Consider the following 19,018-nt stretch of genomic DNA (forward strand, 5'->3'; position numbering starts at 1 on the left):
ATGGAAGAGATGGTTTTGAGAGCCCTGGAGGATCCAGTCATAATTCTAATGGAAAGGCTCAAACAGACCAACTGAAGCAAGGCTGAGAGGACTGAGTGCTCTTTTAGCTAAAATCCTTGTCCTAAGTAGGATTAGATTAAGATCTAGGCAACAACAACAACAAATCTTACATATATATATAAAAATCTTGAAAAACAGTTCTGGGCTGATATGATGGCTCTGCTCCACAAAAGCCTTTGAAATGTGGCTCTCTCCACTCCCTGCACCAGGAAGCCCTGGAGATGGCCTTTGATCTTGTGATTCTGAATAGGGGCTGGAACTCCAGTTATCACGTATGCATTCCAGGTTTTGGAATGGAGAAAAATAATGAAGGGTCAATGCTAACTCTTTATTTTATATGGATGACTGTTTTGCCTACATGTATGCCTATATGTGCATCTGTGTGTGCTTACGGATAGTTGTGAGCCACTGTGTGGGTGCTGGGAACTGAATCTGGCTCCTCTGTAAGAACAGCATGTGCTCTTAACCACTGAGCCATCTCTCTACCCTAACAGTAGCTCTTTTAAAGAAAGCGCCACAGAACATTCCCTGTGCATCCCACTAACTTGAATTTTGTCACATAACCAGACCCGGTAGCAAGAGCAAAAACATGAAAAGGGGCCGGGCAGTGGTGGTGGATCCCTTTAATCCCAACACTCAGGAGGCAGACGCAGGTAGATCTCCAAGTTCAAGGCCAGCCTGGACTATAGAGCGAGTTCCAGAACAGCCAAAGCTACATAGAGAAACCTATCTCGAAACAAAGCAAAGCAAAACAAAACAAAACAAAAAAGGAAAAAAAGGGGAAAAAAACCCTACCACCACCACCACCACCAAATGCAACCTCCATCATAGGCAGCCAAATGTCCAACCAAGGAGCAAGGATTATAGCACCAAGAAGACCCTGTGTGTGTGTGTGTGTGTGTGTGTGTGTGTGTGTGTGTGTGTGTGTGTGTGTGTGATTTCCAGAGACAATGTGTACCAGGCACTGCCTTGGGCACTTCACGTGTATTACCTCAACCCTAGCAGAGGTTGCCACCAGTACCCTGACACACCGAGGAGCCTTGGAGAGAAGCCACTTACCAAGGACACAGGGTGAGCCATATGAGAGCTGTAAGAGGCCTTCTTCCCCTACACTCCATGCCTGCCGGGAAACCAGAAGAGGCTGCACTGGGGTACCGCTAGAAGGAATCTTTGAACAACAGTTAAATGCTGGGAGCCAAACAAGATGCAGGACCAAGTGCCCCTGTGGCTTTTACATCAAGGACTCTGCTGGTGACCTTGGCAAGGGCATCTGGAAGGGTTGGGGGATGAAGGCCAGTTACTGAGAAGGGCAAACTGGTCTTTCTGGAAGGGTGGCAACGAGGAGGGAGTAGGCTGCTCTACAGGGCAACATGAGCCAGAGAAGGAGTGCAGAGCATAGGGCTAGGAGAGAGGAGGCCGCCTTGGCCTGAGGTACTTTTTTTCCTTCCACGCAGGGGGAAAGGAACAGTAGGCACAGACTGTGGAGACTGGAAAAGAGGAGGATGGAAGGTTCTTGGCTGGGGAAGCTGGCAGAAGACCAAGGTCTGAGAGAACAACTGGTCCATGCTGTCCACTCTGCTAGCTGCCGCTACATGTAAAATAGCTACATACAGCTATTCTAGTGAATTAAAAGTAAATCAGAACTGGGTATAGTGCCAAGTATCTGTGATCTTAGCATTTGAGAGGCTGAGGCAAGAGGATCATGTGTTTAAAATCATGCCACATAATCATGCCACATAACAAAGCATTGTTTTGTTTTGTTTTGTTTTTAAACAAAACTAAAAAGTGAAATGACTCCAGGCCCTCACTGGCTACCCTTGGCAAGTGGCCACCATGTTGGACAGTACAGATCCATCACTATGAGTAGTTGTGCTGGACAGACTGGTCTAGACAGAGCAGGGGCGGAGGTACTTAGCAGCCCTGGTTGGAGGTGAGCCCAGGCTGGAGGGTGTGCCTATGTGGCCTTCTCCACTCTCCAGCTGCAAGCCTCATGTCCGTGGAAGTGTCCCCAGATCCCTGGGACAACAAACCCCTCCCTCAACCATGCTCCCTCAAGGCTGCTTCTGGTGTGCTCAACTGCCCCATAGCCAGAAGAGCTTGTTCCTTGGTATTGGGAAGAGCACCGGTGCCCTGTCCTGTGCAGAGACAGGGCTTAGGGACTACTGTAGGCTTACTGGCCCATCTTGGCCCAAGCACCCCTCACCAGCCTTCTCACAGGGATCTCAGCTGCTCAGCGCAGCTGTACATCTCACAGGCAAGCACACTGAACTTCAGACGGGCTTGAAAGGAAAGCAAAAAACACAGCCATTTGTCCTCATTCTTTTTATTGTGTCTCACCCCTTGCCTCCTCAGCCCTCATGTTCCAGCCAAGCTGGGCAGGCCGTGGAAGCTGGGACTGGGCCACAGGCAAGGAGCCAGGATTCATCAGGGTTACATCTCCACCTGAGGTAGCTGAGTAAGGTTCAGTGGCTAGAAGGGCTGGTCTGGTATGACTCCCTCAGGAAGGAGAGCATCGCCCCATGGGGGTGATATTGTATGGAGACCGTGTGTCCCTGCCTGGGAGTGTAGGTGTGTTCAGATGGCTGTGCCTGCAGCACCCAAGCTGTTTCAACCCACAGAGGGGGTGGAGGGTTGTATGTGTAGAGGGGGTGAGCACATGGGGGTTCGTGATCCCTGTGTGGCACGAGAACAACACTACACACTTGCTGTGGGTGTTTGAGACCCTGCTCAGTGCCTGCACCTGCCAGTTGGGGCTGACCCAAGGCTGATTGGGAGCTTAAGAGTCAGAAAGCTCTAGGATAGCAATTCTTAAGCCTCAACTACAAAGTGCCCTGTGTTTCTATTTTAGGAGGAGGTGGGGTGAGTATCAGGCACCCGCACTGTTGATGAGCCTTCCAGGGAATTCCTTCGGAACTTCCTACAATGAAAACATCTGTTGCCATCCAGTATGGCAGTCACAGGCCAAAAGTGTCCCCATAACTAGTTCAACCCAGCCATCTTTTTTTTTATTATATTTTAATTAATTTAAGTTCAAACTGACACGTCTGGCTAGTGGCTACCATGTGGAAGAGCCCAAAGCCAGGCAGGTGAGGCTGTGGGGTAGACAGTGGCAGCCTGAGCCATAAGCACGAAGCTAGGGTACTGGTGTGTGAGGAACCCGGCCAGAGGGACCCAGAATAGTGAAAACTGGAGGGGCCATCCCTCAGGAGGGGAAGTGTGGATCTGGACCCAGAGCTCTGGATTCCAATGTCTTGCTTGAACCAGAGGGCAACTGGTCTCTGCCTTGCAGGAAAGCCTCTGGCAATGGCCTCTGCCCTGGCTCAAAGCCACCAGCCCTTGCTGGAAGCCACACACTGAGTCAAGTCCGGCGCTCAAGACTAAGGTCAGGAGGTCCTCATGTTCTCCTGCAGGCCCAGAGTGGAGCTGGTGGCCGCGGGGTCACGTTCACCCTGTGTATGCAATGTGGGAATGCAAGTCGGGCCCCAGAAGCACTGCCCTGCAGCACCAAGCCCTGCAGGACAGCATCTGCCAACAGGCAGACAAGCTTGAGGTCTTTGAAGGGAGCTCAAGAAGGTGCAGTTCACTTACCTCCCCAGGCCCCATGTCCTCCGCATACTTGAACTTCTTCTGCTTGTAGTAGTGCCTCTTAGGCAGGATGTGGAGCAATAAGAGATCGCAGAGAACTGTGGCCTGAGGACAAGGAGGCGCAGGGATGGAGAATGGGAATCTGGGGCAGATACAGATCTTCCATGTCCAACAATGGTCCCCACTGACTGTGGTCCTAGCTAAATCCTGCCACTCTAGACCCTAGTTTCCTGAAGACAGGCTAAGGTGCTGCAAGCTCCTCCTGGGACCCAGTCAGCCCATCCTACCTCTCTCCTGCCTTAACGCTGAGCCTCAGTTTCCCCAGGTACACCGTTTCTCTAGGGTTGGGAAAGCAGCTGCTGTCTCATTCATGAAAGGTAGCTATGGTCACGTTTTGGGGTTCTGCTACCGTGTGTAGAAGACAGCAAACATGTATCCCCAGTACTTACCACTCCAAAGATGCCAATCCCAGAGCCGATGGTAGTCATAGTAGGGATGATGTCAAACTTCCCAGCCTGGTTGGGCAGGGCCCAGGGGAGAGCCAGGTCAGCAGAAGGGGTCCAGCTAGGGAAAGTCAAATCTGCCTCCTACAATTCCACACTATTCCTGCTACCAGTGGTCCAGGGCTGTGGCTCTCCTGAGAGCCAGCTCCAGGTCAGTAAACCTGAGCTTTGACCCTAACCTTGCTCCCCTAGACCCAAGGAGATGGTAGGAGAGCCATGGCAGTGGCTCAAAGCCTGGCCAGGGTCATCACCTACACCCATGGTCATTAAAAGCAGATCTCTGAATATATTCACCCCATCATATCATCCATAACAATGTCATATCATTTCATATCGTCCATAACAACAGACATCCAAAGCAGGAAGGTGCCTTGGCAGCCATCCCTTCACATAGGACACTTACCTTGCCATCCACAAGGATATCAAAGCGAATCCCAAACACCTTGAAGAGGTGACGACGGTTTGTCCCGTTCTGCACAAAGTGCCTGGCAAATCTGGGGGCGACGGACAGGTAGCAGAAGGTGACAAAGCACATTGTGTGCCTGAGCATTAGGAAGGGACCCTCCAGCATTGCTCAAGGAGAATGGTGAGCCTCCGTCCAGAAGAGCTGAATTCAGCCCTTTCTTGACTCCCACCAAACAGAATTCCAAGGGGTAGGGACCCAGGCCTGGGGACTCGAGCATTTAAGATTTTGTTTCCTGCTAGCTTCCTGTTGACAACTCACACAGGATGGAGGTCATCTAGGGTACACTGGTCCTCTCTGGGAACATTTGTCAACTCATGTCAATCCAGAAATAGGCGGGGGCCCATCAGGTACCTGAAGTTGAAGCCTGGAGACAGGTTCTTCTCCCCGTACAGTCCATGGAACTGGTAGATGGGTTTGCAGTGCCGTACATGCCAGTCCAGGTCACACTCCCAGTCGATGGTGATACCAACCACCCCGCCCTGCCAGGGACACAAGCACAAAAGATCTGGGCTTCAGGATTCTAAACCTCCTGTCCAGACCGGCAAGATGGCTTCATGAGCTTAAAAGAGGAAAACAACAAGACAGCAAAAACAAAAACTGTCTTATAGATGGCGCCTGTACTCCCCTTTGAAACATTGTTTTGCACTGTTAATTTTGTGTGTAGATAACATACACACTGTGTACATTATGGCTGTGGAGGTCAGAGGACAGTTTGCAAGGATGGGCTTCCACCTTTTACCGTGAGGGACCAGGGATTAAATTCAAATTCAGCCAAGTGCCACCCATTTGGCCACCTTGTACCCCCACCTGTACCATCTCAGAGAGGATATTCTGTATCTAAGAAGGGACACTGAGGTCTGTCACCATCTCTGCTCTCCCCACCACCACCACTGAGCAGTCACTTCTAGAATACACCAAGTTTTTCCCACCACAGGGCCTTTGTACCTGCTTTTCTTTCACATATCTGGCTCTGTTTCATTATTTGGCCATTTATATTGAAGTCTTCTCTGACCACCACTTCAGTTTAAAATATGTCCCTTGTTATTCTTTCAGCCATCTGTCTGGTTTTGGTTTTAGTTGCTTAGTGGGTTGACTGGTTTTTCTTATTTTTCATTTTATTCGTGTATGTATCTGTGTAAATGGCTGTCACGTGGGTGGGTGCCCTCCGAGGCCAGAAGAGGTCATTGGATTCCCTGAAGCTGAAGTTATAGGTAGGTTGTGAGCCACCTGGTATAGGTGCTGGTCCTCTGGAAGGACAGCATGTGTTTTTTAACTCCAGTTTCTTAGTTTCTTGAGACTGGGTATTACTATGTAGCCTAGGCTGGCCTTGAACTCATGATCCTCTTGCTTCTGCCTCCTGTGTGCTGGAATTGCAGGTGTGTGCTAGAGCACCTGGCTTGTCATATGTGTATTCTGTGTGATTACTTATTGACATCTCTCCTCTAAGACTGTCAAGTCCAAGGGGACAGAACCACCTGGCATTCATCACTGTTTCTCAGTTCCTGGTTCAAAATCACAGTGCTGTGGGAGACAAAGCAGGCAGCCTTTGAACTAGAACAGCCCTGTGAAGTCTGAACAGAAAACACTTCAGAAAGTGAAGGGAGGCAAGGAACAGGGCAGGTGGGTGGCTCGGGCCAAGAGGGCAGGTGGGTGGCTCGGGCCAAGAGTGGGGAGGTGATTAGAGAAGTGGGCAGGGAGCTGAGCCACTCAGTGGGGAGGTGGGAACAGAGATCCAGACCTCTCAGTGGGTGAGGGCAGGCGTGGGTTCTAGAAACAGGCAGATTGTAAAGCATGACAGCCCTATAGGATCAGGCAAACTGATGCTTGAATATCTACAGTTAACCACTGTCTGGTTGCTTCCACCTCCATGTGGGTCGTGAAAGCAAACATCTGCAGACCTCTGCCATACACAAGTGTCCTAAGTGGGGTGTGTTGGTGATCTCACAGGAAATAAAAAAAGAAAAAAGGGACTGGTTACCATTTCCACATAGGCAGCTACAGAAGCAGGCACAAGAAGGATCCAGCAAGAACAGGGTGTAGGATTGTCCCAGCAGGGCAGAGCTGAAGTGCTAACTAGCAGGTGCATGCTCACTTGATCCTCATGGCTCCCGCATTGGGAGGAATGGTGCTATTAGTGTCTTTAGTGACAGTTCTCAGACACGCTGAACTTAAGAGACCCATTTGAGGGCACACTCTGGCTGGAAGGCAGAGTGGGATTTGAACCCGGGCTGCATCTTCGAGAAACTTACAAAGGGTTTATGATCTTGGAACCCAGGGGACATCCCTGGAATCCCCAAGTTCCATCCCCACCATGAAGAAACAAACAAACAAACAAACAAACAAACAACAAAATATCCCAGTGATTTAGGCCGTCGTACAGCTCAGTGTTAGGATACACCACTGAGCATTGTGAGGCCCATCCTCGGCAGAAAAGATGATTAAAAGATAAACTTGGTGTGGTGACACACACCTGTACTCTGCACTGAGTAGGCAAGAAGCAGGAGGATTAGGAGTTAAAGGCCAACCTAGGCTATGGCGGAGACCCTGACCCAAAGCAACAAGAAGGAATGAAGAAAGGATGGAAAAAAGGAAGGAAGGAAAGAATGAAGGAAGGAAGGAAAAGGGAAAAAAGGAAGGAACGAGGAAGGAAATAAGGAAGGAAGGAATCATGGAACATCCCAGTGACGTTGTCTGCCTACATCTCTTCATTCTTAACACCTCCTCCATGGCAGGTTCAGACCAGGAGGACCAGCAAAGGACCCCCAGGAGATCTGAACTAGGGGACAGTTGGCCTGTGCCGGGGAGAGGCAGAATGGGGCTGGCAGCCTGTATTGTGACCACCACCTGTCCTCTCCTTGCTGGCATCCCATCCATACCTTCTCAGCAAGGCTGCGGAAGTCCTGGCCTGACTCTCGCACCACATAGCCAAGGCTGAAGACTGGGCACAGCGGATGTAGAATCTTGTGGTAGAGGCATTTCTTCATGTAGGTACCATTCACCTCCTCCACCAGGTTGCGCCTGTGTGGAGGGCATGGGTATCAGCCATGTGCCAGTTAGCTGAGAGGGGGCTCACTTCACTTGGCACTAAGATCTCTCAAGAACTCTATAGAGTATCCTCCTCCAGAGAAGTCTGCTCTCCAGGAGGCAGGCCAGCAAGCTGCCTCCGGGATGCAAGCAGTGGAGCAACCAAGCAGCCGGGAGGGAGGGAGCGAGACAGCGCCATGAGAGCGGCTGCAGCTGTGTCAAGCCACCTGCATCTCTGCCCTCCTTTCCCACGAACCTGTTGACCTTGAAGCGTGGAAAGCTGATGCTGTTTTTGATGAAGAGGGTGAAGTTCTCAGCCTCATGAAGAAGAGCAGGGCTGGGGGAGACAGCACTCAATCAATGCCCTTCCCCAAGAGTGTTTGTATGCCCTGAACAGCTATGCAGGGAGAGGGAACAGGGAGCAGGGAGCGCAGGGTTCCTTCTGTAGAGTACATGTGGTGGGGCTGGAGTGGCCATGCTACAGATGGGACAGGGGCTTACAGGCTCCTAGACCAGGAAGACTCTTGGGCCTGGGCCACATGGATAGGCTGAGGGGTGGGATCAGAAGCATAAGGAACCCATTTTTGCCAGATCCAGACATCTGTGGGCCTGAGCCCTGTCTCTAGCTCCCTTGAAGGAGAAGACATCAGTTACCTTGGGATCTTGTCATCCACCTCTACAGGACACCAGCCAAAGATCTCACATGTCTTCACAGTGCCATTGAAGGGCACACAGTTGCCTGTGCGAATACCTGTAGGGAGACAGGAACCCCTGAGTTCTCACCCCGTTCTGGGCTCCCACCTCAGGGTAGGTGAAAGGCAGGATGAGAGTGGCATAGACTCTCTCAGTGGAGAGCAGCTGGGTGGGGTGTGGGGTACAGAGAGAGGCAGACACAAGCAAGGTGGCTGTGGAGGTGACAGAAAGGGGCTGCTCTTACCTTGGGCTTTCCTTTCTGCTTTTCCTGGAGTGCAGCCACTGTCATCTTGGCATATGCCACCTTCTGGGTTCTGGGGGATGGGAGAGCTGCTGGCCCCAGACCCTGTGGTGTGGCCCTAAGGAGGACCCTCTCCTACCCCCAGGACCACAGTGTAGACATGGAGCAAAATCTCATATCCCATAGGAGACCCCTGCTCACAGCCTCCTTCTTCCACATTTATCCTATGTCTCTGCCCAGCTGACAAGTGCCAGTGTCCACTGGCAGGGAAGTGGAGGTTGGGATAGAGAAGCCCAGTGCCCCGCAACAGCACCATCAGTGTCTGAGGGTTATTTTATATGACTCTCTGTCAAACGTTACATCATAAGCACAATCAGAAAACTCATCCCACGTTACCACCAAGGACCAAAGGGATCCCATTAAGTTATCTCCCCTGTGGGTCCAGAAGGGTGGGGTCCTCACCTCTGCACAATGTCCTTGAGCCTGCTGAGGGGTCACGATGAAATTGGTCATAACTACAAAGGAGCTGTCCCCCTGGAAGTGAAGGGCAGAGGGGTGATGGAGAGAATTGGTAAGACACTACCCCAGAAGGGCACTGGAGCCCACCTAACCCAGCAGACACTGCACCCCATGGTATCACGGTGGAGTCCCACAGTAAGGCAGACTGAGGCCCAGAGAGCAGGAAGCTGGACTGGTCCCTCAGAGAACCTTAAGCCAGGGCTTATGGGAGGAAGGATGGTGCTGCTTACATGTGCTGGGAAGACATAGTCAGCCACGTCCCAGACCTGGGGTCCCAGGCCCTGGAGCTGGGTCACAGCCAAGCCCTTGAGTTTCACTGACACACTGCTGATAAGGCCACTTGAGGTCTGGTATCCTTTTTCATAGACAAACACCCACCTGTTGAGTGGGAACACCAGGGGAAACAAGGAAGTTAGGGTCTGGGCACTGTTAGACAGAACATCCAACGATGCAAGTGGCTGGGAAGGTCTCTGTCTTTTCTTCATCCTCTTGTCCACCTTAGATAACTTAATGGAATCTCTTTGGTTTGCAAGTAGTTTCCCAGGCTGGAGCCAAGACAGCCTTGCCTGCTGCCCCCTGCTGGCCCGTGCCTAAGTTCCCACTACTCCATCTCCATCAAGGAGGAGACCAATCCATGCAGCTACTGACTGACTGTCCCTCCTAATCCTTCTCCAAGAGTTGTTTCCCAGGGCCAGCTGGCCAGCTCTTGACCCCAATCCTCCTTCTCAACACTCTGTTTCTTTCCACACAACTTCCAAGCAAAGTATGAGGACTGCCCGGGCTTTGCCTCCTGGCGCTGCTCCTCAGTGCAGTGAAGTTTGGAGTGGCGTCTGCGTCTTCCTCATCTATAAAACTGGAATAACACTAGTACTAGTCTGTAACGTGAATTAATGCAGAGAAGTTGCTTAGGATGCTAGCTGGCACTAGCAAAGGCTGTGGGTTATCATTACTATTTAGAAAGGGAAGAAGAGAACAGTGAGTGAGTGAGTGAGTGAGTGAGTGAGTGTGTGTGTGTGTGTGTGTGTGTGTGTGTGTGTGTGTGTGATGAAGCCAGGGCGTGGGGCTAGAGACCGTAACCCCCACCTTGCAGAATCAAGCCCCGTTCCCAAAATTGTTGTGTGAGTGTTTCACATTTACTCAAGGAGGTTCAGTGGGATTGACCTTGCGCTCAGGGATGGCGCATAGCCAAGGCTTGCCAATCAATGTCCCACCCTTCTGGAGGAAATAATGAGTCTGCCATTAGAGGAGTGTCAGTAGCAAAGCCAGATTTCTCTCTCTCTCTCTCTCTCTCTCTCTCTCTCTCTCTCTCTCTCTCTCTCTCTCTCTTTCTCTCCCTCCCCCCTCTCTCCCTGAGGTTTACTAGGAAAAATTCACAAGGATTTACTTCCTCTGTATGGATGGCTAATCAGGGTACCTGGGAGACCCACACTACCCGCAGCCATTTTCTCCACCTCCAAGCACGAACCTGAGGACGGAACCAGAAGACGGAGAGGACCAGGACCAGACTCCTGACCATGTTGCTGGAGCCCTTGGGGGGAAACCCAGTTTCTGGACTATCCTACAACATGAGCCAATGAAGTCTCTTCCATTGTCTGAACTAGCTTAGTTTTCCTTTCTGTTGATTACGCTGGAAAGTTTGTATCTCACTTCTATCTGAGGATGACCTCTTCCTTTAGAAGAGAAAGTGTAGCTTTAGGCTGTGTTGCCTGCTGGAACCTGTACCCATAGCCCTCTGCAGGGAGAAGACTGTAGCAGTTTAGATTGTATGCTCTGCTCCCTTCACCCATTACCTTACCTAGACAAAGAGCTCAGAGCCATCTACTCTGGGAACAGGATTCTCCAAGCCCTAGTCCCAGAATCACTGTCATGTCTCTGTCCTGGGCTCCAGGGAAGCAGCTGGACCTCTCTCTGTCTTGCTACTTTAATCCTCTCCTGTCTAGAGGCCTAAGTGTGGTCACTGCTGCCCTCTGCAGGCCCTAAATAGCAACAGGTGAACCCAACAAAGGTTTAGGTACTGATGAGTCTGCCTGCCAGGCTGCCCTGCTGGGAGCCAACCTCTCAGGAAGAAAGGTTCCTCTTTCCCACGGTCCCTTTCTGCAGTCAGGCCTCTGCTCCGCACCCCAGCTTAAAGAGGCTGCTGTGGAGGAAGGGGGTGCTACACATTCTAAAGCCCTCCTAGAGAAGCCACTGATCTCCCTTCCACATCTCCATCCTCAGAACCCCAGTTTCTCTCTTTGCTGAGTAGCAACACATTACACAATGGGTGGAGAATCTGAAGTCTGAGGATGCCCCATTCCTAAAAGTCCGAGGTCAGACAGGAGCAGATGCAGGCTGGAGGCCCCCAGCCAGGGTTGCGTAGCACTAGTGTGCATGTGTCTTCCAGGGGCTCCTTCCTCTCTTGCCCCAGCTATGGATGAGGACCAATTACATAGTTTCTGGGCTGTGTCTGCCTGCTGGTCTCAGGGGTCAAAAGGAAATGTCAAATCTGGCATTTGTGACCTCAGTTCTGATAATAATAGCTTTGGCATGCCAGCAACAGGCCTGTCATTCCAAAGCTATGTCTTTTAAAGAGTTTATATTTAACTCCTGTGTGTGTGTGTGTGTGTGTGTGTGTATACACTTAACTATAGATAAACCATGAAGACTAAAACAAGGCAGTGACCCCTGTGAAGCCAGAATTACAAGTGTGTGTGTGTGTGTGTACACTTAACTATAGATAAACCATGAAGACTAAAACAAGGCAGTGACCCCTGTGAAGCCAGAATTACAGGTGAGTGTAAGCTGCCGCTGGGAACTAAACTCAGCTCCTCTCCAAGAGCAGTATACACTCTTAACAACTGAGCCATCTCCTCAAAGCCATGCCTTGGCCTGGCCTTATGGCTACCACTCTGGAAAGGCCATCAAAGAGGTCTGAGGTCAAAGAAAGACACTGCTGTCTTTAGAAGCCCCCCCTTCCAGCAATGACCCTTGCCAGTCTCCAGCTCTCCTAGGAATCCCGTCTCAAAAGGTCCTCGGGAAGAAGGCACACGGTGAAGTGGCCCATGTATTAGACACGCCAGATGTATGACTTCAGGCTAGAGGCTAAACCTCTCTGAGCCCCCAAGCTTCTCAGTAAAATAGAGGCTGCCCTACCTCGAAGGTACTGCCAACTTGGCAAATCCTTAACGAGACTGTATGCTCACGCCGGGCCCACAAAGATGAAAACATCTTGGTAATTGCCTGGGGAGGGTTCTATGAGTTCTCTTCAAGTAAATTAGCAAAGTACCTGGTGTGCCATAGACACATGAAAATGAAACTCTCTCTTCAGATTCTCTCCGTTCATGGGGCCTCCATTCTCAGCCCAGGGCAGAGCTCTGAGTGAGCTCTGTGGGTACCCTTGCCTCAAGAACTACCCCCACTTCTGTGCTCTTTCTGCCCTGCAACTCAGCCCCACACATCTAGCTAGTCATTCAACAAACATGTATGTACCAAGCCCATCTTCTGGGCCAGGAACTGTTCTTGACACTAAAACCACAGAAGTGAGCAAAACCCAAGAGCCTGCCCTCAAGAAGTCTATACAGATGCCTGCATCTCTGGGTGCTTTGTGCTGGTATCCTCAGCTTGACTGCATCTGGAATCACCAAGCAGACTCTCCTCAGGGCCTGCCCACAGAGGATTAACCGAGAGGGCAAGTTAACTCAGAGTGAGCAATACCTTCCAACAGGCCCAGAGGTAAAGAAGTCAGAGAAAAAGCAGTGTGGCCTGTCTGCCTTCACTTCCTCCTAGAGTGTGTGCTATTGCTGCAACTGACATCCTCCACTGACATCGGACCCTACCTTCTTTGGTCTTCCAATGTGAGCCAAGAATTAGTGACTTTCTAGGAATCTTCCAGGCCTCCAGTACCATACTGGGACTCCTGAGGTATCCAGCTTCATGAACTGACCTGTTACCAGGCTTTCGGCCCCTCCGGCATGCAGAGAGCTGTAGTTAAACTACCTGTAGTTAAACTATCTATTGTGTAAGTCCATCTAGTCACTCCTCTTCTATGCCACACAAACATTCTGTCAGTGCTGTTCCTGTACAGGACCTTTCCCAGTGCAGATCTGAATACTGAGGAATGGGGCCATTGCTTAGATATGGCTGACCATGTACAGCTTAGGCCTTTGAAACTGGTCTGTGGAAGGAGCTGTGGGCTACAGAAACCCTTGGATTCTGTAAGCAGAGCTTAATAGGCCATTCTGGTGAGAATTTAGAAGAAAGGAATGCTAAGAGAAATACAGCCAGTGGGGACCAAGATCATGAGGTCTCAGAGGGAATACAAGCTCATTTGGGAACTAGGCCATCTGGGTCATTTCTGTTATATACTGGCAAAGAACCTAACTTCATTCTGTCTCTGTCCTGAGAACTTGGAGGAGACTGAATGTAAAAGCAATAAGCTATTTTTTTTTTTTGAATAGGAAGTTGACTTTGTTGTTTGGACCATTTGAAACAGAGTTTCAAACATCCCTGCTTGGCCTCAAACTCTCTGTGTAGCTGAAGATGACCTTGAACTCCTGCACACAGGGATGCAAATCCACCTATGTTTATGTGTACTGGGGATGGACTCCAGGGCTTCGTGGTGCATGCTATGCAGATACTGTCTCAGCTGAGCTACATCCTCAGTGAGGAAGGTTTAACTTAGCTGGGGATGCCCACCCTGAATGTGAGCAGCACCATGCTGTGAGCCGAAGGGGAAAGCAAGCCAGCATTCTCATTGTTTCCTGACTGAGGGCTGGGGAGACTGGCCATCCCAGTTCCTGCCACCACAGTCAGAGCTACTGCCACCATGCCTTCACCATCATGCTACCATGGTTTGGATCCTCAAACCATGAGTCAAACCCCTTCCGCCTTCGGCTGCTCCTGTCAGGTGCTCTGTCTCAGCTACCAAAGAGGCAATCAATATACCTGGGACCCACATTCACCTTCCACACCAGACATCTCATAGGCATCTCTGATGCAATGGAACTGTTTGGAAAACAGCTCTCTGGAGTTTCTCAAATTTTTAAATATGGGATTTCACTTGACCTGTATACCTTACAGAAAAAAAAAATCCTCCAAAGTACTGGTCTACAAATACTCAGGGAAGCATTGCTTATAGGAGTCAGAAAGTGGAAACAGCCTAAAACGTCCAACCACAGATACTCTAATAAATAAGACGTGTCAAATCAACACAGGGAATATTATTTAGCCATAAAAAGCATTGGGTTATTGGTTTATGTCACAACCAACACAGCAAGAAATAGAAGCCAGATACAAAAAGGCACATGGCATGTGGTTCTATTTATAGGAAATGCCCAGAATAGGCAAGCAGTGAGGAGAAGGTGTGTGTGTGTGTGTGTGTGTGTGTGCGTGTATGATTTTTTTTCTCAAGACAGGGTTTCTCTGTGTAGCCCTGGCTGTCCTGGAACTCACTTTGTAGACCAGGCTGGCCTCGAACTCAGAAATCCGCCTGCCTCTGCCTCCCAAGTGCTGGGATTAAAGGTGTGTGCCACCACCGCCCAGCATGTATGATTTTTTGAATGATAGAAATGTAATTAGAAGTGGTAATTATACAACCTTGTGAATAATAAGGACAACATGCTTGTGAGGTTTTGCTTGATTTGAGACAGTATCATCCTGTATTCCAAACTGGCTTGGAACTCACCATGTAGTCCAGGCTAACCTTGAATTCATGAATTCATGATATTCTGGGTACTGAGTGCTGGGATTACAGGTAAATAGCACCATGCCTGATTGGGTCAGAATTGTGGGGTGTGTGTGTGTGTATGTGTGTGTTTATGAAAACTAAGGAATAACTCAGTGGTTGGGAAATGCGATTAGTATGCTCAAGACCCTGGGTTTAATTCCTAACATCAAATAAATGAAAGATAAGTTAATTAAGAGAGGGGGCTGGAGAGATGGCTCAGCAGTTAAGAGCACTGACAGCTCTTCCAGAAGACCCAGGTTCAATTCCCAGCACCCACATGAAAGCTCACAACTCCAAGATCTGTCACAGACAAACATGCAGGCAAAACACTGATAAACATAAAATAAAAATAATTCCTTTCAGGGTTTGGAGAGATAGTTCAGTGATTAAGATTACTGACTGCTCTTCCAGAGGTCCTGAGTTCAATTCCCAGCAACCTCCTGGTGGCTCACAACCATCTGTAATGGGATCTGATGCCTTCTTCTGGTGTGTCTGAAGACGGTGACAGTGTACTCGTATACATAAAATAAATTAATCTTTAAAAAATAATGATTACTTTCTTTAAAAAGTTAATTAAAAGGGTGGATACTATGGTATTTGAAGTCAGTCTCATGCAAGTTCCAGTCACCAAACAAAACATTCAACCAGAGCCAGACACGGTAGCTCACACATTTATTCCTAGCACTTGGGTTGCAGAGACAGAGGCAGATATCTGTGAGTTTGAGGCCAGAACAAAGTGAGTTCCAGAAGAGCCAGGGCTATGTAGAGAGACCCTGTCTCAAAAAATCAAACAAACACAAAATCCAACTGCTCCCCACCCCCCACCCCTTGACTGGGTCTCACTGTGTAACCCTGGCTGCCTTAGAGTCTTACAACTCACTATGTAGATCAAGCTTGCCTCAAGCTCACAGAGATCCACCTACTTCTAACTAGCTAGGGTTAAACATGTACTTCCATACCTGGCCAGTCTAGCCCACTTAAACCCACCTAACAAAGTTTTTACCCTGTGTCCCCTCTGCTTTCCAGCAGGAACAGCTAGATCAGTCCCAATAGCCCAATCCCTCCAACTGGAGCATTTCACCTGTGACATCACCTTAACCCAGGCCAGCAGAGTCTCCATCTTCCAGGGCTTCTTCCCTACTTGCCTTGAATGTACAGGAAGAACATGACCAATAGAGTCCAAAGCCTTAACTTTCCTCCTCTGAGCATGTTCCAGGTCTTGGCATCTCAGCCTCTTGTCTGCCTGCCTGCCTGCCTGCCTAGGTCTAAGGCCACTTTCATTAGAACTGTGTTCCAATGCTTGACTTCGTGTCCCTCTTCATCTCCATGCTGCCCGTCCCCAATGTGGGCTGCACCTTGTCTGGTGCCCAGAGACTGACTCTCATCCCCGCACCCCCGACTTCCCTGCAACCCCCACAGGACCATACAAACATCTAGAAAGAGGAGGATCCTTATAGCGAAGCCCTTTCCCTTCACAAGGAAGAGCACGGTCCTCTCCAACCTCTGTCCTATGTAACAGTGGAGGAACTGAGGCTTGAGATGGCCAAGGCTCAGGAGTTTAACCTGCAGGAGTCATTGTAGCATCTGGCAGTGGCCAGATGAGGGCGACAGAGACAGTAGGTGCCATTGCTGGAGCTAGTAAGTGCCCTAGTTAGTGGGCAGGGAAACCTGGGTTTGGGGACCTGAAGACCTTGCCTTTGGCTCTGCTGTGTGAACTAGGAATTTTAGCAAGACTAGTTGCATCCCTCACCTCTGATACCCCCACCCTCACACCAACAAGAAACATTAGAAACATTTGAAACTGATAGACCATTTCAGGCCAGAAGAAAGGAAAGAGGGATGGGGTAAGGTTCCTGTCACAGGAGGTATAGATCAGGACTAAGGGGCAGTAGGGACAGTAGACTGTCCCTTCTGTTCTGTCCCTGTGACAGTCAGGCACTGCTCCTAGCCACAGTTCTGAAAATGAAGTAGAGAGCCCCTGGGACCTGAGTAGGAACAACCATTTTGATCTCCCCAAGTGAGAAACAGGCTAGGCTTGAGTAGTGACTTCTCCTTCCTGGAGGAACTAGCAAATAATTAATGGTGGACGTTTACACTCCTCTTGTGCTCAGCAGGAGGCTATTGGTGCCCATCAGAAAGTTTCCTGGAAACCTTGTAGAGGGTGGGAAATGAGGAGACAAAGCAAAGGCTCAGGGCTGATTTGCCTTGTGACCTAGAAATTCCAGGGCTCCTCTATGGGCCTTAGTTTTCCTCTTAAGCTTGACCAAATTGATTTGTGACCAAGACATAGCCTGAAATGCAGCCGAAGGATCCTGGCTTTGGCTGCACCTGACTAGCTCTGAATCTTAGGGGACCGGTGAGCAGAAGAAAGGCTACTCTAGGAACTAGATACTCCCAAGAGGTTAGTACCACATGAGTAACTCTTTGGTCTCTTAGTCCCAGTCCCCCCAAATGGGGATGTGCAGAGACCTCAGAACCACACAACACAGGCAGGCAGGGGTACTGGGTGTTCTCAGGCTCCCATTAGGACCCAACCCTTTTACTGACCTCCCGGCCTCTAGAGGCTCTTTTTTAGCATGACTGTAAGTAAGCATGATGCCCCTGACATGTGACACTTCTGGTACCCAGCTACCTCAGACTCAGGGCAGACAGAGACACAGCTGTAAGCTTGCACATCCAACACAGGTATATAAAACCACCTGTACATGGCTAAATATATAGGACATGGGTAGTCATAGAATACCATGTTAGCCCACACAACACACCTGCAAAAGGAAGATCCTGCCTGGCCTGCTAGCCTTTGCATGGTTCCCAGGCTAGCCAGATAGCTGAGGGAGACCTGTGCTGCTCTGACCCTGTGCCAGGGAAGGAGATGTCACACTTGGGAATGGAGACTACTTCCTGCTCTGTGCCTCCATCAAGATGCTAAGTGTTCAGAATCTAATTGTCTTTTAGTCCCCCAGGGACCTGGATTTCCTAGGTTGTCCTTCGTTCTGACTGGAGAGACAGGAACAGAGCCTATGTTCTGGCAAGTAAAATGAGGCATTGCTTTGCCTCAGTTGCATGAGGAAAGTTGGAGGTGAAAGGGCTCTTGCAGGGCGTGCCACTCACTCACTAGAAGGGACCTTTTACAATGTCCTCAGGACCCACAATGGTGTTGCCCCTTGGTCACCATGCACCCAGAGTAGCGTGTCCTATCCTGCATTGGTGTCTCCATCTTGACAGTGGGTTAACAGGGCCTATTCCTTCTTAAGGCATGGAGGCTCACCAGGAGAGCTTTCCAGCCAGTGCTTGGAGAGATGAAGGGTACCCCAGAGCTCTGAGGATTGGCACATGTAGAAGACTGGTGCCCAAAGGTGTTGGGAGGGGGACTTAGACTCACCCAATGACATAGACCAGAACCACCAACTGGATCAGACGGAAAATGACTCCCACCTTCTTGTTTCGTACCAGCACCATCCGGGGAGTGTCATACTCAAAGAAGAAGGCTGACAACTCATCCTGCAGCCGCCGAGCCATGGTGGGCCAGAAGGGGCTCAGAGACGAGCCCCCCGCACGGCCTCTGTGGTCAAGGGCTGGCTAGCATCTGTGTCTACAGCGAGAGCAGTGGAGTGGCTGGAGGCTTCCCAGCCCCTTAAGAACAGAGCAGGCCAAGTGGGGCCAGAGTTGGAGGTTTGTTGGTGGGGTCTGGGTTAGGAGGGAAAACCCAGGGTGATCAGAGCAGCTTTTGACTGCTGGCAGGCAGTGGAGTACCGGCCAGTGGTGCCCCGTGAAATAAATTCCCAAAGATAGACAGAGGCGGAGCCAGTGAGGCCACCCAGGCCCAGCCCCACTACCCCTCTAGGCTCCGCCTGGGCCCTGCTGGGCCTCCGGAAACAGGAGCTGTTCTCCGGAAACCACCATGGCCACCAGCCACAGGGCCAGAGATAAAGCTACTGGCTACCCCCACTCCAGGAACCTGACAGGACAGAACTGGAGGGTCTCACAAGGACAATCCCTCAACACCCTACCTCCATCCCCACCCCCACAGTCTCAGAGTAGACAGTTCAGTCCTGGGGACCTGTAGGGAGATGAACGGAACTGATGTCAAGTCCTGTAGCCTAGAGCTTCCCTTGGACACTCCCTGTTCATCACTCCCTTCAAGTCCAAGCTTGGTCTATACCCATTAACTTCAGCCTCAAGCTGGCATCTCTATCTGCAACCTTGCTCTCCCTCTGTCTGAC

General features: G+C 50.2%; 1 protein-coding gene across 1 annotated transcript; it reads right to left on the minus strand.

Annotated features, from left to right (window-relative positions):
• Window positions 1-2,379: 2,379 nt before the first annotated feature.
• Window positions 2,380-18,546, minus strand: P2rx1 (purinergic receptor P2X 1). The gene is made up of 12 exons (XM_021176649.2): window positions 18,178-18,546; window positions 9,322-9,469; window positions 9,035-9,106; window positions 8,576-8,645; window positions 8,293-8,389; window positions 7,895-7,975; window positions 7,491-7,632; window positions 4,966-5,093; window positions 4,552-4,642; window positions 4,095-4,160; window positions 3,649-3,750; window positions 2,380-3,509 (listed from the first exon to the last, which is right to left on the minus strand). Exons 1-12 carry the CDS (start codon window positions 18,312-18,314, stop codon window positions 3,444-3,446), a joined length of 1,200 nt encoding a protein of 399 aa, XP_021032308.1. The 5' UTR covers window positions 18,315-18,546; the 3' UTR covers window positions 2,380-3,443.
• Between the last annotated feature and the right edge of the window lie 472 nt (window positions 18,547-19,018).

Source organism: Mus caroli, unplaced genomic scaffold, assembly GCF_978045245.1.
Source record: "Mus caroli unplaced genomic scaffold, Mus_caroli_1 scaffold_13, whole genome shotgun sequence".
In the NCBI taxonomy this organism is placed as follows: Eukaryota; Metazoa; Chordata; class Mammalia; order Rodentia; family Muridae; genus Mus; species Mus caroli.